The sequence below is a fragment of the Ailuropoda melanoleuca genome, chromosome 2 (assembly GCF_002007445.2).
Source record: "Ailuropoda melanoleuca isolate Jingjing chromosome 2, ASM200744v2, whole genome shotgun sequence".
Classification (NCBI taxonomy): Eukaryota; Metazoa; Chordata; class Mammalia; order Carnivora; family Ursidae; genus Ailuropoda; species Ailuropoda melanoleuca.
This window is the reverse complement of record NC_048219.1, coordinates 183,123,324-183,150,038: the sequence shown is the minus strand read 5'-3', so window position 1 is coordinate 183,150,038 and position 26,715 is coordinate 183,123,324. Positions and strand designations below refer to the sequence as shown.

The window sequence follows — 26,715 nt, the reverse complement described above, 5'->3', positions numbered from 1 at the left end:
TACTTACAATAACTCTCATCAGAGATCTTGATGTAAGTTCATCTGTACTATGAGAGGCATGTGAGATCGTGAGCAGATCAGGGCAGGTGCACCCCTCTCCTTGTAAAGAGGGTTCTGGGGGGAACCACTAGAGAGTGTGTGTGTGTGTGTCTGTCTGTCTACTTCTCTGGGCTTGCTGGGAAGATGCAATTAAATAATAGACATGATGGCTCTTTAAAAAGTTAAAAAGGCAAGCTATTATTTGGGACTGCATTCCACACGCTTGGCGGCTAACTCGAGTGACTGAGTCTCCATTTATCGAGCTGGTTCCTGCTTTGTCAACGGTCGGGGGAGGGCATGAGAATGTGTCCGGACCAGCTTGGAAAGTTTAAATGCAGTGTGAAAATGCGAGGTATTATGACTTGGAGGGACACCTGCAGACAGTCCAGAGGGATGGGGATGGCGCTGGGGCTCCTCTCCGGTTGCCCTGGGCAGCCCTGTCAGTTTCTCTGCTGCTCTCTCTTCTGCATGAGGTCATTCCACCCTTCTCAGCTTGTTTGGAGTTCAAGGGTTCAGGTTTTCAGAATCTGATGGGGCCACACTGCCGAGATGTTCTGTGGGCTGGCAGGATCTTGGGTCAGCTTCCTCATCTTCGAGAGTCTTGGCTTATTCACTAGAAAACACAAGAGGAACTCCAATGTGATCTTCACATTTTGGACAAAAACATAAATGTACACATTTTATTCACTTATTTGGCCTCATCTTCCCAAACTTCAGAAAGCTGTAGTACCAAGTTATTTTTTGTTTCACATAAGTGACATACACACCCACATGCACACATATACACACACATGCATGCATATGTCATGTAAAAATTATTGATTTAACATTTATAAGATTTCTGATTCCCAAGACTTTCATAACACCCAAATCTCAGTTCTTTTTGTTTGTTTGTTGCGGAGAGAGAGGGTGAGTGTGAACTAGGTCAGGGAGGGGAGGGGCGGAGGGAGAGGCAGAGAGAATCTTAAGCAGACTCCCCAGTGAGCATGGAACCTGACAACAGGCTTGAGATCATGACCTGAGCCAAAATCAAGAGTCATAGGCTTAGCCACTCAGCTGACTGAGCCATCCTGGCGCCCCCCCCCCCACCAAATCTCATTTCTTTAGGACATTTAGAACAGAATGCCGATGGTGAGACCATACACCATTTCTTTGGAAAGAGAATTCTGCTACAAGTGGAAACTTCTCATTTTTACTCTTGCAAGTTTTCTACAAACTCTTAAGGAATGTAATCCAGTAAAACAGCAAATATTTACCTTTTAAATTTTCATTAATAATTTAGGAGTTTGTAAGCAGCAGCTGAAACCAATAACCACAAAACTATTGTTTTAAGAATATATAATATGATAATGAGTCTTCTGTGGTAGTGGATATTGTGGTTACAGCAACAGGACTGACTGTTCCCTGTCACGTAGTGAATACTTTCGCCATCTGATTTCTGCAGAATTCGCCCATGGAAACTTATTTCAACTCAGAATATGTATGGAAAAGTTAGCCAAGAAACTTACAGTCTGTCTTCAGTAAGATAAATGTATTCTAGAGACTTGAAATTATATTATAAAATACTTGCTTTATCACCTCAGTTTAGTATTATGGTTAAGAGCCAAGACTCTGGATTCTGACTGCTTCTGCTTGAAACCACCGTTTGCCACCAAGGTGACAGTTACTCACCTTATTATTTTACTTCCCATAAACCTCAGTTTACTCATCTGTGAAATGTGCACAGTGTTATTTGCCTGACTTACAGTATGGTAGCAAAGAACATAACCGGTGTACAACTTTTGAAAATAATTGTGTGTTTTTTCCTTAATTTTTAATAGACGGAGTAAATACAGTAAAGCTAAACAAGAAGCAGATGAAGAGAAACATTTGAATCAAGGTACAAAAATTGGATTAAATTTTAGAGCATGTCTCATGTTTTCAGTTTAGAAATGCCTAAATTGAATTCATGTGACTATTAATATTATAGTCCTTCCACAGAATTATCTAAATAGTGATTTGGGATTGTTTCAAGTGAGATTAAAGATGGGGGTTGGAGAAACTCCTTTAGATTCTTCTTTTGCCTTATTTTATTCTCCACCCTGGAAAAGTATTGGTCTTGCTGGCTCATTTTTGTAGCTGGGTGGCAAGGCTTAACAGGTCACAGTCTTTCTCATGTTGTAAAATTGGGGGAGGGGAGAAGAACTTCCAGGAATGAACAGTAATTGCTCTACCCCCATATTTGCTACGGCATTCAGGACCACTAATATTTCTTCAGTGTACTCTGATTATTTGGGGGTTGAAGAATAAATGTGAAGAACTGGCCCTAGAATGACTTGAGCAAGATAGAAGACTCTTAAATGGATGGTGGTTGATGCCTTTCCCAGAGGAGTACCATCCAGTAAACCTCCTGAAATGGCGGTGGTCTGTCTGCATCATCCCGTACGTTAGCCAAGAGCCACATGCACTATTCAGTATTTGAAAAGTAGCAAGTGTGAAGGAGAAGGTGAATTTTAAATTTAATTGAAATAATTTAATAGAAATAATTTAAACTATTTATTTAATTTTAACTAATTTACCTTTAAATAGCAACTTATGGGTAATAGCTACCCTATTGGACAACACAGGGAGGTGGCAGGAAGAGAGAGAGGAGGGGTAGGAAGAATCATCTTGAGAAAGAGCGTCTTGGCTACAGCATGTAAAGGGCTAAAGGATATGGGATATCTGACAGCCTTCTATTTATTCACCTTGTTTTCTTTCCAAAACCATATTTTAAAAATTTGCATGTGGTATATATTTTTAAAAACATATGAGTTTTGTTTTGTTTTGTTTTTGAGATGAGGACAAGACTGACAGTTCTGAAGAATCAAGGGGATTAAGTCAACTAGTGCCCTACACCCTTTGTACCCCAAACCCTAAGAGCTCTAGCAGGGAAAGGAGCGTTGCCAGTAATAACTAACGCTTCTTGTCCTAGTAGTCTCTGGGCTCAGTGCTCAGATTCTGAATTTAGGCTGCAAGTTGACTGTGGGGTTTGGCTGAATTACACTTCCTGGTATTCAAACCATTCACAATGAGGCAACAACGTTTTCTCTAGCTCAAGCTTCCAGGTGAACTTCAGTGTCTTTACTAATAGCACCTTCTTCCCAACGCAGAATAAAAATGCAGATCCAGTACAGAGTTTATAATGCTCTCAAATGTGCTAGCTGGTATTATCCCTCTTATCTACTTTAACCTGGCTTTAATCTTCATTGGTTAATTATTGGTCACATGCTTAATTGGCTCAGCTATTGGGCAAAAGGGGGCTCAGTGTAGACATGGCCAGTTGAGAAAGAAAGTTCCAATTATCTTCCCTAAGAAAGGATAGCTGGAGATGTAGGTAGGACACAGGCAACTGAGCTGGACAACAGGATTCAGCCAACACATCCCCACTTTTCTTTCCCTTTTCCTCCATGGGGTGGGTGGTTTTCAGATTTCATCCTTGAAGTGTGAAGACATTCCAGGACGTCAGTAGAGCTGTAACCTCTTAAGTAGCTGACGAGTCTTTGTTTACCCACTAATGAAAACCAGAGCAAGAATTGAAACATTTTCGGATGTTGATGCTAAGTATTTTTGTCATGCTAAGAACACTTTCTGTACTAAGTATTTTTCGACCTGGACAACTTAAGTTTATTGGTGGTTTTTGAGAAGTGTTCAGTCATCCTATCCCATGTTTATTTCTTAGGTGTTAGAACGTACGTGGATCCCTTTACATATGAAGATCCCAACCAAGCAGTTCGAGAATTTGCCAAAGAAATCGACGCATCCTGCATTAAGATTGAAAAAGTCATAGGAGTTGGTAAGTATCTGAATGACTCTGGAATAAGCCTATTTTCTTTGTAGATATTAAATATACATTTGTGGATTCTACAAATGTGTATGAACATGTTGTATATACCTGTATATATGCAAGTATCTGTTACACGAGATTTCCTTGATCTCTGTAAAATATGAACGGAGTGCCCAGCCTGTAAGAGGCACTCAACAAATGTTAGCGATTACTCTTTCATCTTGAATGTGTTTCTGGCCCATAGTTGATTCATTTTCTCTCCCAAAGGTGAATTTGGCGAAGTATGCAGCGGGCGTCTCAAAGTGCCTGGCAAGAGAGAGATCTGTGTGGCCATCAAGACCCTGAAAGCTGGGTATACAGACAAACAGAGGAGAGACTTCCTGAGTGAGGCCAGCATCATGGGACAGTTCGACCACCCGAACATAATTCACTTGGAAGGCGTTGTCACCAAATGTATGTGGGTCGCTCCCTTTACAAAGCCAAGTTAGAAGTTACTGGCAAATTAAACACACATTTTCTTTCCAGGGAAATGACAGATGGAGCAGACCCACTGATTGCTAATAGGAGGAAATCAGTGCAGGACAAGTCATTAATCTTGTAGTCAGCTCTCAATGGGTCTACGGTTTAGGCTGATTCCCTATTTCCAAGGCAGCTTGTGTGAGATTTTAGGGAAATTAATATTGCAGATTTTTGGTATGCCTCGCCATCTTTCAAACCTTCGCTAGACCAAACTGATTGTCACAGGGTAGGCGCAAGCAGATGGTCGGCAAAATAAAATTTAAGTACTTTTCATATAAACCACAACAAAACCTTGCCACACCTTGTGCTTGAAGCTTCAGTTCCAGATGCAGGGAGTGAATCTTGGAAATCTTTATTATATTGGGGGATTTGCTTGTCTGCTCTGCCTGATTTATGGCCGTTGCTGTTCAGCACCTTATTCACAGTAACACCTGGATGAACCTTCCCTTTTTTTAGCCCATTAGCATTCGCCGAGCCTGTGAACCACGCTTCAGTTAAAATACGACACAGCTCAACAGATGCATTTTGTGAAGCAAACCCCGAATACATCTGTAAGGCTGGCTAAGACCAATTTATAAAGCACCACATGGACAGTTCAGCCAAACCGGTTGCTATTGAACATGGCTCTGTTCCAGGAGCCGCAGTACCTACGACTTGACTACAAGTTAAGGATCTTGTAAGCCCCGGGGCTATGTCTCCAGGAAGGCCAGGGTGCCTCTAACTTGATCCAAGGTGCCTGTGGGAAGCATCCCCAATCAGCGTGTGCGGAGGGGGGAGGGAAGGGGAGGTTAACCAGCCAACATAGGACATGCGGTCTGGGGCAGAGCAGAAAGTGAGACACAAGGGTCCGTGACCTTTACAGAGAGAAAATGAGGAGGTTACTAAAAAGTGAGAGAAAGTGTACGTTCATTCAGAGGTCCTCGAGCATACAATTCTGGAAAACTTGTGAAAACGGCTTCCTGGACCACATCCTCCGGTTTGATTCGGCAGGTGGGGTGGGGCGGGGAGATAAACCCGAGCTGCGGTTCCTGGGACCGGACGGAGAGACGCCTTGGCCCCCGTGACCAGAGAGGTGCCTGTCCACAATCCCACTCCTAAGGCACACGTGGTCTTGACGGTGGCTCAAACTGTCACTTTCTCTAATGTACAATAGAGATAAAAATAGAAATTGCCTCAGGCGGTTATTTTGGATGAAATATTTCCCGTATTTAGTATAATGCTTGGCAAATTGGAAACAACAACAGAAAACTTCCCCAAGTGTTAACTCATATTGGGAGGTCCTAAGAAGTACATCTTTCCCCATCTTCAGAATCCTTCAAATCCTTCAAAAACGGAACCTCGGAGCTAAGGGTATATAATTTTCTACCTGAGGCAAAGGCTGTAATTAGCATAGAATAGCTCTATTTGCTTTTTAAGATTAGTTTTACAGACAGGATATTTTTCTGCGGCCCGGCCCGTGGCCTTCAGGGCCGCGCAGAGCCCTTCACTACTTTAATTGAAAGATAACATTCTGTTTAAATACTTCTGCAGGTCCATTTTCTCAAAAGGAGGCTCTGTTCAGCTTGGGGTGTTTTTCCTGCTGCAGACAGTGATTTTCATAGCACCTCTGCAGAAGAGAGAAGAAACAGGGGATCTTTGTATTAAAGTCCCACCGCGCCTCTAAAACCCGCAGCTATTACAGCTGTAACTGTTATAAACGACTGGATGCATTTACATAATGCAGTTGTCACTGAATTAAAATGATTTAAAATTTCCACCAGAGGAGTTGTCCCCCTCCCCCCACTCTGGCCTCGCCCACTGCACCCCTGCCTGTTGGGGCAGGGGCGGGTAGCGGGGAGCCACGTCCATCCATGAGCCCAGCTGAGACCCATTTTATAAGCCCCTCTGCTTATGGAGACATTCATCTTTATTTCTCTTGGAGAGCTCATAAAGATTCTGACAAATGGATACTTTTCATAAAAACAGAAGAAGGAATGCAGAAAAATTGTAAAGATAGTGCCAACCGTCAGAGGAGGGAGGTGTGAGGGTGCAAAGGTGACGTGGAAGCGTGTGAATTCATTACCAGCAGTTACTTGAGTAACTTTTTAAATTGACGGGGAGACTGTACGTCCTCTCCACTACCCCGCCCCCCAACTTTTGGATCTCCTCTTCTTATCCACACCTCCAGAGGGCTCTGGTGAAATTGGAGTAGGTGTTAATGCAAGAGAGTCAACCTTTCTTATTAGTTGACAAAGTACCTTTTGATTGAGGCGGGTTCATTAAAACTCATTTCGATGCATTTGCTCTGTCTGTGGCCACAGATGTAGAGGGTAAACGAATCTAAAATTAAGAGCTTCCTTTGCATTATGTGGAGGGAGGACAGAAAAGGTGTAGAGAGACCACGCCCTCCAGCCAAGGGGAGAGACCGGAAGTGGTGTTTGTTCACCCTTTGATGTACATCACACTTCCCGGTTTTTCTGCCAGCTTTTGTTCATCACTGAAAATAGCCGCCATGGTATTGTTTCCTCATCCAAAAGTTTTACCTTGGAAAGATTTCTTAGACATGACACCGAACACAGGGGGGGGGGGGGGGTGGAATGGTAACTTGGACAGCTTTGAAATGGAAAACGTCTGTTCTTCCTAACTTTTCCCTCGGAAATGAAGATATTTCCCCTCTCCCCACATCAGAACAGAGTCTCTTCTGGGTGGGAAAGGTATCAGTTTAGAATAATTGCAGGAACTTTTCAGCAGTGATATATCCTAGTCATTCTCCCTAGCTGAGTGTCTAAGTCCAAACATTCCACAAGTATGGCAGTGAAAGGAAGTCTTTTTATTTATCAAACTAGCATTTTATTTTCCTCCCAGGGAATCTTCTATGGTCTCTCTGCTTTAACCCATCCTTTCGTAAAATATGGAGGATTTATGCTTCCACCCCTACCCCTCCCACAAATACATTTAGAAAGAAGGAACCTCAGACCTTGAGCCCGTTGCCAGCAATTAAGAAACTAAGAATGGTTCTTACTTCCTAAGTTTTCTCAGAAAGAAAACCAAAGTGAAATGAGAGTATTGTTTTCCCGTACTTCTCCCAAATTTTAAAGTAATTTTCCTCTCTTTGTGTGGGTGGGGGGAACAGGTGAGGGGGAGCAAGAATGTTCTAGTACCGAATTAACTTGCTGTCTCAGATGAAATAATTTACCGAACCTTTACTCTGATTGTTGTTGTTTGTTGTTGCTGGGGTTGTCAGCTTAAGGGAGCAAATAGAATTAAGTGTAATAGAAAGGAAAGGGAAAAGAAAGGGTACAGCTCCTGACCTGAGCAGAGCGGGGAAGGGGGTGCTTAATATTGTGAATGCTCGAGCGTTAAGATGTGTCTGAGTCAAGCAGAGAAAGACAATTATCATATGGTTTTACTCATTTATGGAACATAAGAAGTGGGAAGATCGGTAGGAGAAGAAAGGGAAGAAGAAAAAGGGGGTAAACAGAAGGGGGAAGGAACCATGAGAGACTATGGATGCTGGGAAACAAACTGAGGGCTTCAGAGGGGAGGGGGGTGGGGGAATGGGATAGGCCGGTGATGGGTAGTAAAGAGGGCACGTATTGCATGGTGCAGTGGGTGTTATACGCAAGTAATGAATCATGGAACTTTACATCAAAAACTAGGGATGTACGGTATGGTGACTAACGTAATAAAAAATTACTATAAAAAAACTAATGAAGCACTGTATGGTGACTAACATAACATTATAAAAAATAAATAAATAAGTAAATAGATAAATAAATACATAGCTAGCTAGCTCTGGGGGAAAAAAAAGATGTGTCTGAGTAAAGGAGTATTTGACGTAGTTACTGCTCTCAGAAACTTGGGTTTCTCTAAATAAGTAAAAAAGTTTCTCTGTCCATTGATTGCTTTAGCATCACACAAGTGGCTCTTCTGGGGACAAAATAAATTAATTATCCTAAAGATTTTTTTCGCCTTTACACAGGGCTGCCATTTATCTTCTTCCCCTTTTGCTTGAGAGAGCAATTATCCATTCATGTGCTCCCTGGATACCAGAGGCCACTTTAGTTAAAGACCTTGTCAACAAGCCACCCAAAGGGTTAACCTTCCAGATGGAATTTAAACCTACCCGTCCTTTTAATATTTCATTCCTCCCCACAGCTGAGGCATAAGCTTGGCTTGTTTTAATTAAATTAGATCGCGCAAGACAGGTGTCTTGGCAGTAAAATTGTGCACAGCCCATTTTTATCTCATTAACTGCAGTGCTCATCAAGGGTTTGTGTTTTTCTTTCTGAAAACTCTAGGTAAACCAGTAATGATCATAACAGAGTACATGGAGAATGGCTCCTTGGATGCATTCCTCAGGGTACGTGACTACTTTATATTAAACCCAAGAATGTTGGGTATTTAGAAGACTCTGACAGACTCCTTGTGTCCACTCTGTTTGGTTGTATTCATGGACTTTTTTAATGGGGCAAGGGGAGAAGAGAAGACAGAGAATGATGTGATTTTTAAAGGCTATTAAATAATCCGTGTTCAATGGAGGTAGTATTAGATTTATTCTTCCATTGTGGGGCTGTTTGAGCCATAGATTCATTACAGTTGGATAATTTCCATCTACTACAGGAAGCAAACCCAGTTCCTAGGATACACTCTACCAAAGAATTAGTGACTTTTCATCAGAAAGGCCCGGAAATAATGTTGAGTTTCATTGCCTACTCGATACAGATATCAAAAAAGATTCAAGTAATAAATGCTTGGTGAAAATTAATTTGGCCTAATGCTAATGAGATTGCTTCTCATTCCTTTCCTACACAGAAGAATGATGGCAGATTTACTGTCATTCAGCTGGTGGGCATGCTTCGTGGCATCGGGTCCGGAATGAAGTACTTATCTGATATGAGCTATGTGCATCGAGATCTAGCTGCACGGAATATTCTGGTAAATAGCAACCTGGTCTGCAAAGTGTCTGATTTTGGCATGTCACGAGTGCTTGAGGATGATCCGGAGGCAGCTTACACCACCAGGGTAAGGAGGATTTGTGACCTCTGGGTTTTGACTCTGATGAAACTGTTCCTCTTTTCTCACTTTGATGTTTAAACCCTTCATGTTTTTGTAAGTTTCCTCATCATTCAGAGCCTCTTCGCTTCCATGTGTTCATTTTTAAGCCATGTTTTCAGGGATTTTGAAACCGCCTCAAGATGTGTGACTACTTTAAAATCTGCAAACTAGAGCTTTACTTACGGCATTTTTTACACTTAATTTTTCCTTCCTTCCTTCTTTCGATTTTCTCTTCGGTTGTTTTCTATTATTAAAAAATTTTCTTATTTTAAACAAGACAGAGCAATGTTTCTAGTTGGTTGGCTACTGAATCTGAGAATGTAGATAGAGGATTTATAAAACATTTACACTGGGCAAGAATTTTTAGTATCAAATGGCCTTCATTTTACTCCTGGTAGATACGCTGGATTAGGGCACAGTTAAGAGTTATCAGTATTCAGTTAATGGCTATGCTATCTTAGCTGGACAATCTGAATATAAGACACTAATGGAATAAACAGAATCATAAAAGTTATTGGCCATCAGGGCTGGCACTGCTAAAATAAGTGGGAAGCAGATAGTTACCAGCCATTTTCCTCCTGTGATGCTCCTTTTGCATTAGCAATCCTAAACATTGTGTTTGGTTGGTTGGTTGGTTTTTTTTTCCCTTGTAGTGTATAGTTTCTTTGGCTCTAGTTTTGATTCTTACGCATATATCCACTTTTGAATTCTAATTCCATTCACTTAGGAAAGAATGCATCTTCGTGAATCCTAAAGATCTTTAATTCTTTTTCTAGTATTTGGAGAGAGGAAAGTTAAAGGAGGCTTCTAGAATGATACATTTGCATAGATAAAACCTTAGCCAAATAAAGAAGGTAGAAGGCAACACAAGTGTCCTTATGTATGGAACAAGTAGAAATGTAACACACTGGGTTTTCAGAGTAAATCCCCTTGAATCAATGCAATTTCTAGTACAAGTCATTGTCTTGTCTAGTAGCCTTAGTAAGGCAAACTTTCAAATGAGCTTGAGGGTCTGAATTTAAGTTGAATTAATTTCCACAGATGGAACCTTAAGAAATTTGAAACTCAATTAAAAACACCTTTCACATAAGCGTAATCAAACAATAGATATTTGAGGCAAAACAAACAAACAAAAAACCCAAAACCAAACAAGAAAACAGCAGTTTAAACTTTTTCCTGGGTATTCAATTGCTTTACCATTTTTGCAGGTGCCCTCCATTAAAGACAATAACAGCTCTAACATCTGGTATTTGGCTTCTGCTAAGAGCCTATGTAATGTAGTATCTTCTAACCATGTTAAACATGTTTCTCATGCTATGTAAAGTAGGATCACAGTGTGGTGGATAGAAATTTTCATATCTAACTTCCTTAATTCATGATTTTAGAAGCAATATTAAATACTGCCTCTGTGCTGTTGAGTGAGAGAATCCAACAAGAAGTCAAAATGAGTATCAGTAGCATATCCATGGGTACACCATGATGACATACACATTTTGTAAAACCTGAGATTCCCTTTCTCCTACAGTATTGCCCGAATCAGACCTCAGATAGTAGGTAGACTTTTTAAAAATAATTAAACTGATTACTTCTTCACTTCCCTGTGACTAAAGAAAACATATGAGGAGAAGTGTTTCAACCTAGAAGACTAGTTAAAATAAACAAGTCTCTTATTGTTTGGAGAGCTAACTCAGGAATGCTGTTGTCCTGCTTGGTAAACAGTAACAACATTCAGTGACTGAAATGGCACATCAGTGATGTACTTAGGGAATAACTTATGGCTTGAATGTTCACAGGGTGGCAAGATTCCTATCCGGTGGACCGCGCCAGAAGCAATTGCCTATCGTAAATTCACATCAGCGAGTGATGTATGGAGCTATGGAATCGTTATGTGGGAAGTGATGTCGTATGGAGAGAGACCCTATTGGGATATGTCCAATCAAGACGTGAGTCTTTATGTTCTAAAATATATGTCTTTGCATTGAGATTCAGGAAGGATCACATCAGCGTATGATGGAGTGAGGGCTGAGCTTGAAATGATACATGAAATTCAAGATTCTCAACACAAACACATGTAATAATCTAGTTAAACCTTATGGTCATGGATTTCAAGGCCTTAAATTACATAGCTTACATGGAATAGTATGGAAGACAGATTCAATAGATTTATAGATAGATGCATAGATGGATAGATGAGTGATAAGGAACTGTATTTTACTTGATTAATGCTCAAATCCATACTGAAACAAAAACTTTGAATCTTAAGAAAATACAAGGCTATATGAAAAACAAATTTCACCTGTGAAAAAATTGACACCAAAGGTTTATTGGAAGAAAACTAGTGAATATTTTAAAGCTGACATAGTTGTAATTAGAGCTTGCCCCTTGAGGACTCTAAAATAAAGCTTCATTAAATGACCCTTTGTAAATTATGCACATCCCTTTAAATGTACCATCTGGACTACTTGGAAAGGGAGCATCCACAATGCCTGCAATTTCAGAAAAGCATTCGATAATGACACTAATAAGATTCCAGAGTAATAGAATTTAATTACAAACATCTCCAGTGCAAACGGGGAAAAAAAAAAACCCAAACCAAAAATCTTACACCAGGGGATCTTCCCAGAGCACTTGTTAGTTACTTATATATGTGAAGTAAAATAGGAAGTAGCAGAGAGTGATTACAAAGGCATGGTATGCAATTCATTGATAAAAATTCTAGTTTGCGGAAAAAACCTTCTTTTACAAAATTATCTCTATGTGGAATGCCCCGTGCCCATCTGCCTTGTCCTGGACCAACAGGAAGCTGCAAAGGCTTGACAATTAAATGAACCAGGTGCATTCAGGAAATAGGATGCTGGTTGCCTTATCAATAAAAGACTGTTCAGAGCAATAGAGAAGCTAATATACTCATGTCTACTGGGGCAAAAAGAATTCTCTAACCAGATTAAGAGGAATGATAGTGTTGACATTGTGTTATCTGTAAGTTACAAAGAAAGGTTCATAGCAGATAGGAAGAAAGCCAGCAGCATAACTGATAGGTAATTGCAGGCTGGGAAAACTCTAGAGGTGAGTGGTGTGTAATCTGTTGTTTGGTGTGATTGTGTCACAGACACCTTCCCGGTCCTATCTTGTAGCAACATTTGGTTTCAGATTAGAGACTTTTAGAGGGATGAAAACAACCTGCGTGAGCACGTAGTGCATATGTATACTCATTGAATGATTTGTACTTCAACTTTATTTCAGTGGAGAGTCATGACCAAATGCTCATAAGAGCACAGGATCTAAAGCAGCTGTCCATTTTCCTGTCCTAAATATTTTCAGGCCTGTAGCTTTGACAGTTTCTATATTACATGAAAACAGTTTTTATTGTTTTCAACTTTCAGTTGTCTGGCTTTATCCATGAAGAACATCTGAAGCCATTTCTCTCCCACAAGTAGTATTGATCAGTCATTCACGTGTATTTGTCTCTGTTGGGTTCTGTGTAGAACAGGGATCAATAGGAAATGTAACTGGGGAATTACTTTCATCAGAATTCATTTGGCATATGGTGAATAGAATCAAAATAGCTGTTGAAAATATGGCAAACTTACCAATTTTTTTGTTTGTTTTGCTCTTCAGCCCCCCCCAAAACATTCAGCAGCAAACTGAGAAAATATGCTTTGTTAACCCACAAGCCATCTTCCAAGCTGGCAGTGGAGAGGGAGCTAATGAAAGAGTATTAAGCAGTCTGAGGGTTTATAACAAATTGTGTTACTCTGGCGTTAGCCCAATATTGCTCTCATTCTCATCAATTCAATGTGAAATGTTTTCATCAAGTTTAGAGTCAACACCATGCACCTGGAAAGATAAAAGAAAGTCAGAAGATCAAAATGACTTAATGTAATTGCTAGAAATAAATAGAATAATGTTTAGTAAGATAGCATATAGAAGTCTACGCTACAAGGGGCGCCTGGGTGGCACAGCGGTTGAGCGTCTGCCTTCGGCTCAGGGCGTGATCCCGGCATTATGGGATCGAGATGAGTGGTAAATAGTACTCATACAACAGGATGTTGGCAAAGATACGTGGGAGAAAAAAGGATCAGAGGGCTTAATAAGTCACAAGATGATGGTTAAACTGTGTGCTGGCTAAAAAGACAATAGTCATACTGATACGTAGAAACTGGGAATTAACTGTTTTCTGTTGAAGACCAATTGTTGGGCAGTAAATAAACCCCATGGCAGGGTGAATCCAGCACAGTCATTGAGATGGCTACAGCTCTGTTGTCACTAGCAGTTACCATTTTGGTAGAGAGAGAAAAAAAAAAAAAACTGATTTAAAACAAATAAAACTTCTAAAAATTCTCCAAGCAAAAGCACGTCCAGAATTTCATAGGATCCCCGTAAATACTGCTGATGAGTAGCCAAGAAGTTAGGAAATAATTCCCCTCCTTAAATTTGGCATGAGTCATATGATATTACATTACTGGGATTCATGCCCTGAAGAAGGGGGGCTTAGCAAAATGCCAATAAGAAAAATACCATAATACCTGTGAAGACAGATTGGAAAATTTAGAATGAGAAGAAAGACTGTTGAATGGTCTACTGATATCTTATTAAGCAGGGAGAACCCTGGGCAATAAGACAATTATCATTACCATTATAACTTGTTTCCTTGATGTGTAAGGGTCCCCTTCAAAATGTGAATGCCCTGAAAGAAATTTGTTTGTTTAATTTTCTTTGCTAACACTTTTTTTCAAATCTCCTTACTAACACCTTTTAACAGGGTCAGTTGACGGCCAGCTGAAACCAAGAATGAGATACAGAATTGGCATATTGGCATATTGTGGTCTTCCAAAAGTAAAAATAGTTGGGCATCTGGAGGGTTGGGGGTGAATGCTATTTTAGAGAGAGGTAGTGTCTTCTGGATTGGGAAGTCTGGAAGGTGGGCTCCTGTATTTGACCCATGAGCTGTCTGAACAAGAGGACAGAGGCTTAAAATGATACAAAGGGACTTCCATCTTGGACGCAACCATTAAAGCTTCTTAAGGAGGGTCTTTAACAGTAGGTTAGAGTCTCTTTGGCTACGAGGGTTTGGCTGATGCTGGCTAGCGGAAGGGGGGGGTCATTGCCACATGATCTCCGAGGGCGAGGCTGCCACCAGATAGGTTATTGATCTGATTGTGTTCTAACCACTGGGGAACATTGATGCATTTTCCCTTTAGAATTTCAGATTGGCATTGGCTGCCTTCTGAGAACACCAGGTAGCAGCAGCTGGCTTCCCTGGCTGTTGCCAGCAATACTCAGGTCCAGCTGTGGCTTCTGTGAAGACATGGGTGCTGTTCTCATGCTCAGGCTTGCTGGCAGCTGGATGCACGGGGAACTTGGCGGTCAGGAGGGCGGATTTCTAACAACAGCTTCCCTGACAGTTTACATATCGTTCTCTTGTTTTTGGTAGGTGATTAAAGCCATTGAGGAAGGCTATCGGCTACCTCCTCCCATGGACTGCCCCATTGCACTCCATCAGCTGATGCTAGACTGCTGGCAGAAGGAGCGGAGTGACAGGCCGAAATTTGGGCAGATTGTCAACATGTTGGACAAACTCATCCGCAACCCCAACAGCTTGAAGAGGACGGGGACCGAGAGCTCCAGGTCGGCCATGCTTGCTTAATAGTGATGTATGAAAGGATACATTAGAGGTGGCAGGCAAGCGCTGGCTCCCTGGAATTCCTGCCTATTTGTCAGAAGTCACTGCACAACTCTTCTGCAACCAGGGTGGCTTGTTTCTCAGTTAATGGAGTGATGTGTGATGGTTTTGTTTGCCACATGGAAGAGCCTAGCCCCTGTCAGGCCTCAAACAGTCATAAGAAAAATAAATTTAAAAAAGAACCCAAAATAACAACAAAAACAAACCAGCAACAAAGAAAGAGCAAAGGTGCTTATTTGATGATTCTAGACTGAGAAGAGAGATGAAAGGACTTTGGGAAGACATGCAGATCACCAGATGCTATATTGGGGGAAGGGAAAGGAACACGGGGTTAGTAAAAAATAAGGAGTCGAGGACAGCTCTCCATGCACTGTAGTTTTAAGTTGACTTATAAAGTGTTACAGGTGCTTATAGGCTTTCAAGCAAGAAATTCATTCGGTTTCAGTTCTTAAAGTTTCTCTTGTTTTGAGTCTTTCACCAGTAGAAGGAAACAGGACCAAAACAGAAACTGATCAGGTTACAAAGCATGCGGATGAATGTTTGAGAGGGGTTTTAAAAAATGAATAGATTGAACCACCTGTGAAAGAGGTTAGCTATTTCATTGGAAAGAGCAAAAGGAAGAAGCATTATCAGCCCAGAAAGGAGGTGAGGATACTGGAAGTCCTATAACTCAATAAGAACTTCTCTACCTGGAGACTGGACCTCACTAGTGTAAGGGTCAGGATCCCTCCATACCTGTCCCATCTGGAAGGGTATAGACCACCATTGCTGTTATGACCAGCTGCTTCACCTCCAAATCTGTACTTCTCCAAGTTTCTCTTTCATCATGACTCTTTCAACATGAGTCAAAAAGAGGAGAATGTTTTTGCCACGATATCCAAGACCTTCCACAGTGCTATGAGCATCTCCTCCTGTCTTCTGAAGACAGCCCAATGATTGTGGAAGAGAAGGTATATACTGATTGTTACAATGCATGAAGAAAAGAGTCTGGATCAGATAGCCGAGATACACTCTATTCTTTTAGGCTTTCAGACCCCTTAAACGCTGGCCACAGTCCCGGGAGCTTCATGATCAAGCTCTTCTGTCTTCTGAAATCACACTGGGCTGAATTCATATCACATCTTACTTCGGCCACTTGATAGCCAAGTGACTTTAAAAAAAAAAAAAAAAAGCCTCCTGGCATTTCCGGACTATTTTTTGTTCTGCAGTTCTCTGAGAGGCATAGCTGGCCTCTTCTATTCCAAGGTGATCTTCCTTCAGCTTCTGGCTCTCCAGCTCCAGATCCCATCAATTTTGAGCATCCTAAGGCCGGTTCATTGGTACTTGGTGCTTCTCCTGCCGGCGGAAGCTCTCCAGTTTACTAATATTGCATAATGTGTGTTTTGTGCCATTTAGGCAGAACAAATTGAGAACAAATTGAGTTACTGGATATACTCTTCTCAATTTTCTCACTGATGGTACTTCAGTAGCTTTGATGCTTATTACTGCTTGCTGATAATGGGCTGTAGTATAACATTGTATGTGATTCAGCACAAAATTGGGCACATGTCATGGTGTTCCACAAAGAGCACAGAGACTTTAAGAACAAGCCTGAGAATGACCCTTGCAGTTCACTGATACTGAGTGAGGATATTTTCATCCTCAGGTCATTTTGAACTTGTCAGGTACCTAGAGCCTACATGTGGACCGACCTATTAATGCTCTTGGCTTAAAGTTAGAAATGCAAACTATTGGTCTTTCTCTAATGACGAATATTATTTATAAACCTTAATATTAATGTCTAAAATCCTCTGTGGTGATACTTGTTATTGGGGGAAGAATTAAATCCTGATTATTCTTCCCATAAAAATTTACAGGACTTTACTCAGAAAATTCATTGAAGTAATGTACAGAAAAGGTCACAAAGGCAAGCTACTATTTGGACACAAAACTGATAAAACAAGTCTTTGGTAAAATAGTTACATAAGAAAGAAGTCTTGCAGATCAAAGTCACAGGTTAAAATTACAAAACAAACAATGGAATTGGATTAATTCTGCTAGGTAGAAAATTAATCAAGGCATTACACTGACTTAATTTTGTTTTCAGAGGAAAATATTTTTTTTGGCTAAAAATTCAGTAATGATGATATTCTGATTTAGTGTTTATATTCAGGCAGCACAGTCTCAGGATGAAAATTAGGTCAAACGTTATTTCTAGGGAAATAGGAGTTCAAGAAAATTAAACTAAACAAGTAGCCTGTCACTATGCAGGTGATTAAAGGCAGTATAAAATACCCTGAGAAGGTCTACCCAAGAATTATTAAGTAGTTTGATGTTGAAGATGACTGTAATTCTCTTAATAAATGCTTCCATAAATAGATGTTTTATCGTATATCAATATCATGAGGGATGGCAAAATTCCTGCCTTCAACTGTTGTCACTCTTGACGATGCCCTAACATAAAACACCTGGGCTGAGAAATGCATAAACTAATAAATAACTTCATAAAAAGTGCTTAGAATTTGTTGAAATGGTCTAAGAGGGAACATGAGAAGCATATTCCACAATCCAAGCGGTGATCAAAGTGGCCATTCTTCCTTCCCGTCTTGGCACCCGTGCTGGTCAGGAATGGGCTGATTAAAGAGGGCATTAACTCCCTGCTGTCCCAAGTTTGTTTGAAGGCCCTGAGCCTGCCTACGAACCTGGCTGGGAGCATGCTGGACTTGAACTCTTGCTGTTTTCTCCGCTTCATCAAGTCTGCCAGGTTGCAAGCTCACAGTTTCCCTTACTCATACTTCACTAGGGTTTCCATAGCCGCTGTGCCGAAGTACGTAATACTTCACTCTTCCTGCGAAGACTGAACCAGTTTCCGCCACAAGGTCTCTCGCAATCTTTACCCCAGTCGGGGATATTGAAAGACCTGTATGATCATTAATGTACTAAAAGGTCCACATAAAACAAATGCAGGAAGTGGAATTAAGAACAGATAAGGTGCTGGATACACACTTTTAGCAATTTTTTGAAATTAGGAGCAAAAAAACCACGTGATGCCATTTGACGATAGGTAGTCCCTCTAAAAAGCCTGTCCTTGGCATTTCAGTGCCTGTCTTAGGCAATCTGACTCCTGAGTCTTTCCTGTCTCACTGATAAGTCTTGTCTGTCTCCATTTCCTCGTTCCCTTACCAGACCTAACACTGCCTTGTTGGATCCAAGCTCCCCTGAATTCTCCGCCGTGGTATCAGTGGGCGATTGGCTCCAGGCCATTAAAATGGACCGGTATAAGGATAACTTCACGGCTGCTGGTTATACCACACTAGAGGCTGTAGTGCACGTGAACCAGGAGTAAGTACTCAGCGATGTAACACCAAAGGGTAAATCTAGATTTAATAGTATTTTTCTTTTTTTGCTTTGAGTTGCATTATCATCCTCCTCATTAAAAAAAAAGAAAAGAAAAACTGGAATGCCTTTCATTTTGATTGAGTATAATTGTACAGCACCTCTAAAGCACCTACATTGTTGCATTCAATTGCTTAATTAAACATTTTAATACACCTGCCTTGTGCTCTATGAGTTGTGGCTGATTTCAAATGTGTGTCTGCATGAAGCCCGGAAACGAGCTCCTCCGCCCTCGTAACTTTTGCTCTCCCTCTTTTTTCTCCCCGTACCTACAGTGACCTGGCAAGAATTGGCATCACAGCCGTCACACACCAGAATAAGATTTTGAGCAGCGTCCAGGCGATGAGAACCCAAATGCAACAGATCCACGGCAGAATGGTTCCTGTCTGAGCCAGTTACTGAATAAACTCAAAACTCTTGAAAAATTAGTTTACCTCATCCATGCACTTTAATTGAAGAACTGCACTTTTTTTACTTCGTCTTCGCCCTCTGAAATTAAGGAAAAAAAAATCGAATACCTGCAGTGTTGCTTGGTGTACAGATCGCCGAAACTGTGGGGCTTCGCAGAAATGACAGCCGTCGTTTGAAATGAGACCTGGAACAAATTGTTTCTCAGAAGTACTCCGTCCATCAGCAGTTTGTAAAATACATGTACCTATATAAATAGAACACCACCTCCGAGTTTTGAAGCCACATTTGCTGCCAGACACTGAGCTTCTCTGAGACATCCTTGATCCTCTCTCCATTGGGAATTACAACTGCAGTATTTTGTTTGTGGCATAAATGACCGTCATCCTGCTTTCACTGGAATGGATACCATGCCCAGGAACATTCTGGAAGGACTCAGTTGTAGCTTTTAAGGCTTGGTTCATACCGTGGGAAACAACCTAGGTGAAAACCACATGGCTCATCAGTGTTGCTCCTTCAGTGCTCAGGCCGCCTGGTGGCCTACGATGACATAAGGGGCTGGAAAGAAGGAAAGTGGATTTCAAATAATAATAATAATAATTAATAATAATAGAACCCAAGCACCTCCCCCTCACTGGACAAACAAGGTCTGTTTCTTTGGGCCTGAGGCTGTGCCATATGAAATCGTATTGTGGGAGTCTACAAACTTACTGTAACTACCTTATGAATAGCGGACCGTGACAATCTTGAATAGGGAACTTTCACACTTCCCTCCTTTAAAGAAGCAAACCCGAACCTACAAGGTAAGGCAAAAAAGAAAAAAAAGAAAAAAAACCAGCAATGAGTCTTTCTCCAATGAAAACTTTTTTCTTAACTTGTTCTAATTTGAAACACTGACCAATAAATATTCTTTGATGTCTATCATTTTAGTTTGGGGTTCTTTCAAGATTTCAGTCCTCTCTTGACAATGGGAGAAGTGTGGAAACTAGTATGGCTTCCCTGCTGTTCTTCTGGGAAGAAGTGAGTTAGGAGATATATGAAGGCAGTTGGGAAACATGGCACCCAGAGCCTCGCTCGCTTTGCTTTCTCTCACACAGAGTTCCTCTTGCCCTTTGGTGCCCTCCATTCATGCCACAAATATTTACTGAGTATCTGTTGGGTACTGCTAACCTTGAGTCATGCCTCACTCTTTGGAGACTTTGCTGCAATTCAGAAGTACTGGAAGATCCGTCCATTATTCTCACTTTCTGTCCTGCTCCAGTAACCCCGGCACCAAACAGGGTCAGTCAGGGAGGATTTACCTAGAAGTCAATAGTGAGACTTAGAATTCACCTTGACATTCTCATTATCAGAATGTGACCTCCTGGAAAACATGCTTCTCATCCATCAAGACCATTAGCCTTAGATACTTCCATTTTAATCCCAGAATTTTCTTCTTGAAATGTGAATTAAATGGCTTTGTTTATTCCTAGAAATGGACAGCCTAACTTTTTTGACTGGACAAATTTTAACTTCTTAAACTCTTCCATTTTAAACATGGGCTTGGCTGATTTTAAAGACCTTCCCCCCACCCCCTTGGTTTTATGCTGAAAGCTATTTCTTATAGAGCAAGGCATGTTCAATTTGATGCTGTCAAATCATGACAGTTTAGTAAAAACCTTTTTGCAACACTGGTTGTAAAAGCTTTTCTGTTCAGAAGGAACGTGAAATTTCTTTTTTTAAAAAAACTACTCCAACCATTTTGGTCTTATCACCACTTTTGCTGAACCCTAAGAGTTCTGGATATTCATGTTCAAAGGTGACAAATATAGGTGGGTTTTTTTGCTTGCTGTAAAAAAAAAATCATCTATGTATTTTTTTCCTTCAGGAAGGCTGTGGAGTATTTGGTTTTCAATCTCCACGGACCAATTCAAATAAGGTAGCATGATGGCATTATCTTGGAAGTCAAAAGAGTGTTTCCTTGCATACATTGAATAATTAGAAGTCTTGCTTTCTTCAAGGCAATAACGTAAGATGAGGTATTTCTCTACACACTGAACATACCAAAGCAGAACATTTCAAAAGAGAGAGCGTGTCAGTTGTAAGATATCCTACCAAGTTAATGTCGGACACTATGCCGAGGTCGTGGTTTTACTTCTCAGTGCATATTTTCTGTATGTGCAGAATAATGAGGCAAGGCTCGGAATCTTACTACATTCGAAGGTTGCCTTCTGGATCTTAATTTTAACACATTGTGTGAATTAGAGTCAGGCTAATGGAAAAGCCAAAAAAGGGCTTTCTAAGTGCCTAAAATAATATCCAGTAATAGTCGAAGTGAAACTCTATTGCTTCTGTGAAGTTACACATTTTCGAAGAGAAAGAGGAGGACAATAAGAATGTTCCATTGTTTCCCAGGGCATGGAGCCAGGCTCTGGCATTTAGACAGCTATGGACTCTAAAGCCAACTGAGATGTTGACACTGAGAAATTCACTCCGTGTTTCTTTATAATTCAGTCCCTCCACCTGTAAATTAGAGATAATGATACTTTAATAATAACACCTTTCCTAACACATGGCATTGTTGTAAGTGTATATGAAATGCTCTTATGTAGAACACACCGAACTTCTCAGAAGGAAGGTCTGTTCTTCCTCCAATGTTTTCCAAGTGTTACTCATCCATCTTTCATTCTCGAACCCAAATGTTGTATTGCGACCTGCCAGAGTGGGGTGCAATGAAGTTCGCTGGTAGGAGCCATGCAGATGAGGCTGCTTCACCTTGAGTGGATTTATGAGGGTTCGATACAAAAGGTGGCAGACCTATCCGATACTCCTCCACCATTTAGCCTTGACATCCTTGGCATTGTTATTTCACAATGGAAAAGGGTGAAATGCACAAGCAAGATGCTGTTGTAATGAAATGGATGGTAAAGACATCTTGAGGTCTTTGTAAGGGATTCAAAGGAACCATGTTTTGTTTATTTAGTCACAACAAAAGTCACATCTTTCCCTCATGACACCACACAGACCACATGCTTTGGTCTTTGTTCAAGCATTTCCCCACAAATAAGGAGTTGTCTGAATTCAAAGGAGCAGAGGTTTCTTTTTCTGTGTTCTAGAGTATTCTGGCATCAACTAGATACAAGCCTTCATATTCCCACACTTGCCACTTCAAACGTCCAACCCTTCTGACATACATGCTGAGTCCCCCAATAGCCCACTTCCTATTGCGAATTAGTGAAGAGGGGTGTTAGTGAACTGACATGGGACAGACATGTTTTGGGAAGTCCTTTGTCTCCTCTAAGAATGGAATTTCTGGCAGCAAAGCAAAATCACCTTCAAAAAGTGGGCATATCCATATGGTGGTGGTTGTACTGTGTCAGTCTTAAGGTCATACGTTCTCCTTGTCCCTGTCATGACTGAGTAAATCCATGCCTGCCAGTGCAAGCCCTGCACATTTGATAGACTTACTGATCTCCAGAGAAGACACAGCTAGAAAAGTAGTTCTGGGTCCTTCTTTCATTTTCCTCAAGAATTGTCAAAATGAATGATGTTGACAAGTGGCTTCTTGTTTCCTACAAGACTAATTAATGGTTATTTACCTCAAAGAAACTAAATTTGATTTATAGCTCACAATGTACAAAACAAGCAAATAAAGAATTGGTTTAATAAAATAAGCAAGATTGTCTGTGAGGATACATTCTGGTCTTAATCCTTTGCTCTCCGCCTGAGGTCATCCACTGCCAAACACAGCCGTTGCGGTGGGAGATACGGTGTCTGAAGCCGTCTTAGTGGTCAGTTGTCACAAAGGAAAGAGGAGAAATTATTTACTGTGGTCCGTGTTGATTATTGAGAGGACAATGAGGAGCCACAGTGATTCTGTTGTGTCGTACTGATCTTGTTCTGTTCTAGACTGATGGGACAGTTGAGACTGATTAGTTCTCGGGGGGCTCAAACCTCCCAAACCTTTCTCACTGGCGCACCAGACGTCTCCCAGTGCCAAAGCCCCAGCACTCCCTCCCTGTGCCTGTTCAACGCAGCATGTGTGAACCCTTCACTAGGTACTTTCCTTCATTAGAAGTTACTTTTTAAGAAAAAAACCCAGTACTTTTTATTTCTTGCTTTGCATTTTTTCAATCATAGTGTTGAATAAGGGTGGATTGTGTTGTTTCCAGGTTTGATCCCTAGATACATAATTTCCCTTTCTGGAAAGGTTGGGTGCTAAGGAGCTGGGGCTTTTCCGGTACTACAATTTGCCTTTCACATCCTTTTACCAGCTCTAAGCCTTTCTCCTCTTGCACAATTCCCAGGTCAGATTTTTTGTTTCCACAGAGAGACTGTTCACACAGTGGTTAAGGCATGGCTCATAGACTGAAAACTGTGTGGGTTCTCACTCCAGCTCTGCTCCTTCACAATATAGGATGTGACCCTGAGCAGGAAGTTCAACTTTGCTCCGATTCGATGGCCTCATCCCTATGATGGGGTAAGACCGGTGCCTTCCTCGAGTTGTTACAATCAAGCTATTAACAGGCATTCCTGTTGCTACGCTAGTGGTCATTTTTCCAAGGAGGAAAGCAAGAGCTCCGCACTCTCCCTCCTGAACTACTCCTCACTGAGCCATACCAACCTCTACGTGCTTCTCGTCTTTCTTGCAATACTGGCTGACAACGGGCTGGCCATACTGGCTGCTGTTTTGTCTAAACTCCTGTTCTTTTCTCTACAGGGAGTAGACTCTGCTATCTCGGCCTCACAGCCCTTCCTGTGATTACAAAGCCCGCAGAAGAAAACAGAACACGCCCTCCTTAGTCCCTTCGAAATGCATTTCTTCTGCTTCTGCGACGCCCGTTCTGGAGCAAAGACACTGATGAAACAACACCCATACCCTAGAAGACTCGTGTGACGTCCGCATCTCCTTGCCCAGTGAAAGAAACGGCGACCGTGCGAGCTTCTGCACGGCTTCTCCGGTTGCGTTGAGGGATGTCCTGTCTCGCAGCACCAGCTCTGCAGAGCCCTTGTTCCTAAACTCCTTGTGGTTTTATTTATATATATTTCCATCTCTTTCTCCTGTACGTCACCGCTGCCTCTGTGCGACAGCGAGTGACCCAAGGCTACAGGCTGTACCATGGACACCAGGTTCGGTGCCATCACGCAAAACAAAGCCAGTTCCCATGAGCTGCCTATGATATGCATTGCTGAAGTAACATTTTACCCAGGGTGTGCCATTGCCGTGATATAAATATATTTTTTTTCCTAGACTAACTATGAGCTGACTATCTCTTTTGATGTGTGTACATAGCTGTGCGTGTGCGTGTCCGCGGGTGTATGTGCGTGTGAGTGTAGAGCCTCATGCCTAGAACTGCCTGTGAATGGTGTGGAATGCGACACCTGGAGAGTTCTGGTTTCTCGCCAGTTCGGAGAGGAAGAGCCCCATGAGGTGGTGGGCCTGGAAGACCGCACCCGTCCCCTTAGAAAGACAGCCCGGGAATGTTCGACGTCCTGTATCTTAGAAGCGTATTTTGTAGCTGCCACACTAACCTTAATGAGTAGGTCTACAGCTTCGGATGGAGGCATTTTCACCTTAGTGGTGGGGTCATTCGAGAGTATAAATCCGTTCAGGTGACAACCCGTCATCAAAATCACTCATTCCGATTGAACTTCTCATCTGAATCACCGGTTTCTTGATGGAGAGAGAGAAGGGGTGGGATTTGTCTGGTAACCCCAAATGGAATAGAAGTAGCCTTTGTTTTCCTGAATAAATGGACTCGTTGAATGCGAACAAAATATATGCAATTCATATACTTCCGGAGATGAACGTAGACACGTGTGTCAGCTTTGAGATGATGTGTCCTGGATTAATACTTTGTCTCTCAATGTCACAGAAAAATACATGCCAGTGACTCTTGAGGTTAGCATAGTTGGGATTAAATGTCCTCAAGCGATTTCAGGTTCCCGATTTACAGGAAGAGTTCTACAGTTACCAATATGTAGCTGACTCTGATGGCCCTTAGCCTTCTAGGATCTGGGGTCCTGTGTGTGAAGATTCAGTTCTGATAGGATACGTATACCAAACTCCAGCCAACGTACTGCCATTTTTCATAATCTGAGTGGCTGCCTTGCTTATTCTAAGCTATGGTTGCAGAAACTGTGGCCATTTACATAAGCTATAACATCAAATCAGGGAAAAAATGGGAAAAAAGATTCTGAACCCTATGTTGTTGAATTAAGTAGAGAAAATCATCAATAAATACTTATTATATTCTGACAGGGTGTGTGGCATTGTATTCTCATAGCTATGCCAGAGTGACAAAGTTAATTCACCCCTTTTTGGGGACTTTAATATATTTTTAAAGGGATGTGCCTATGCATTGATGCCTGAAAAATATGTATAAAGAAATGAGGTTGAATCTCTGAGCTGGTCATCTTTCCCCAGAGGTCAGGGCAGGAGGCCAACTTCAGGGACTGTATCTAGCCCCGTAAGCACGTGCTGGCCTAGTGAGTTCGGATGCTCAATCTTGCTCAGATCTTTCATTAGGCAGCATTAAGCTGTTCCCCTGCACCAAATCAAGTAGCTTCACCATGTGTCTGCTGGTCCCAAATTATTTTTAACAGTCATGGGTGAGATGTTCTGGTGTGTTGAAAAAGTTATTTTCAAGACAGGTTGTGCTCACTACACTGCTGGTGTGTGTGTTTTGAGAACTCTTGTATTCAATCTGTGAAGGATATGTGTATTAATCCATACACACTTATAGCCTCAGTATTTGTCTGAAGACACTCAAATTCTGACCAGTAAAGGAAAGTTCTAGAAGCAATATTTTCACTTATTTAACATTCTCCAAACAACATCAAGCATTGATACACACTGAAGAGTGCATTTATTTTTTGTATCACTCCAAGTAGGTTGGAATATGCAAGGACTGTGGTTAAAATTAGAATGTATAAGGCATATTATAATTTAGTTCATACCGAAAAGGAAATTAACAGAATTTTGCTTGGTTCCTACATGTTCTGAAATTTGAGCGATCTCTTGAGTTAGACATAGATTTTCTATTTTGTTTTATTTTGTCAAGGTATTTTTCTTCCCTTCATGAGCTTTAGGTACACATAACTTATGTCATTTATTTATGGTCTTTTATACCTAGTTTGTAAAATTGTAAAATAGCAAACTAAATGCAAAGAGTTTGCATTTGAAAATAATAAAGTAGTTGCCGTATACAGACCTGGAATCCAGTTGTCTCTTTTCAATAATTTTTCCATTTGCCTGCTGTTTCTAAATTAATTCTTGGTTGTCATTTGGTTAGAACATAAAATCTTAAGTTCTAATTGAGTGTGCTTAGTTAGAGGATAAAAAGCATTGACTTCTAAATAGCCCTTGACCTTGAAAACAACACATTAGCAAATCAGACTTAGGTTCTATGAGATCCTGAATGCAGCCCAGTGTAATTAAGACTATGATCTCTGGTTGGAATCTAGGCTCCCCACTTACTACTGATAATGCAATTTAGGGCGAGGTTCTTAACTTCCCTGTGCCCATTTCCTTGTTTGTACAATGGCAATAATAATACCATAGACTTAAAAAAAATTATGTATTTATTTGAGCGAGCACGTGTGAGCACTGGGGAGGGGCAGGGGGAGATGGAGAGAATCTCCAGCAGACTCCAGGGTGAGCACAGAGCCCAACAAGGGGCTCAGTCTCACAACCCTGAGGTCATGACCTGAGCCGAAATGGAGTCAAACAGTTAACTAAGCCCCCCACAAACTCTTATAAAGACTAAATATATTAGAACTGTAGCCTGGTGTCTAACATCTAGCCAGAACTCAGCAAATGGTAACTACAGTTGTTTCCTCCCTCTTGTCTATGGTCTCAGTTACCCAT

At 41.2% G+C, this 26,715-nt stretch overlaps 1 protein-coding gene across 2 annotated transcripts in view; it reads left to right on the top strand.

Moving 5' to 3' along the window:
• EPHA4 (EPH receptor A4) overlaps positions 1-26,057 on the top strand; it is a 155,899-nt gene extending 129,842 nt beyond the window's left edge. The window contains exons 10-19 of one of the 2 annotated variants that reach the window (XM_002925177.4): positions 1,860-1,918; positions 3,740-3,853; positions 4,112-4,297; positions 8,644-8,705; positions 9,158-9,367; positions 11,194-11,343; positions 14,835-15,028; positions 18,249-18,404; positions 18,734-19,669; positions 23,566-26,057. In XM_002925177.4, the coding sequence (XP_002925223.1) occupies positions 1,860-1,918; positions 3,740-3,853; positions 4,112-4,297; positions 8,644-8,705; positions 9,158-9,367; positions 11,194-11,343; positions 14,835-15,028; positions 18,249-18,404; positions 18,734-18,848 (1,246 nt within the window). In that variant the 3' untranslated portion in view covers positions 18,849-19,669; positions 23,566-26,057. Of the gene's footprint in view, positions 1-1,859; positions 1,919-3,739; positions 3,854-4,111; positions 4,298-8,643; positions 8,706-9,157; positions 9,368-11,193; positions 11,344-14,834; positions 15,029-18,248; positions 18,434-18,733; positions 19,670-23,565 lie in introns of those variants that run through there. The other variant, XM_019805889.2, reaches the window with a different exon arrangement.
• Positions 26,058-26,715: the final 658 nt, after the last annotated feature.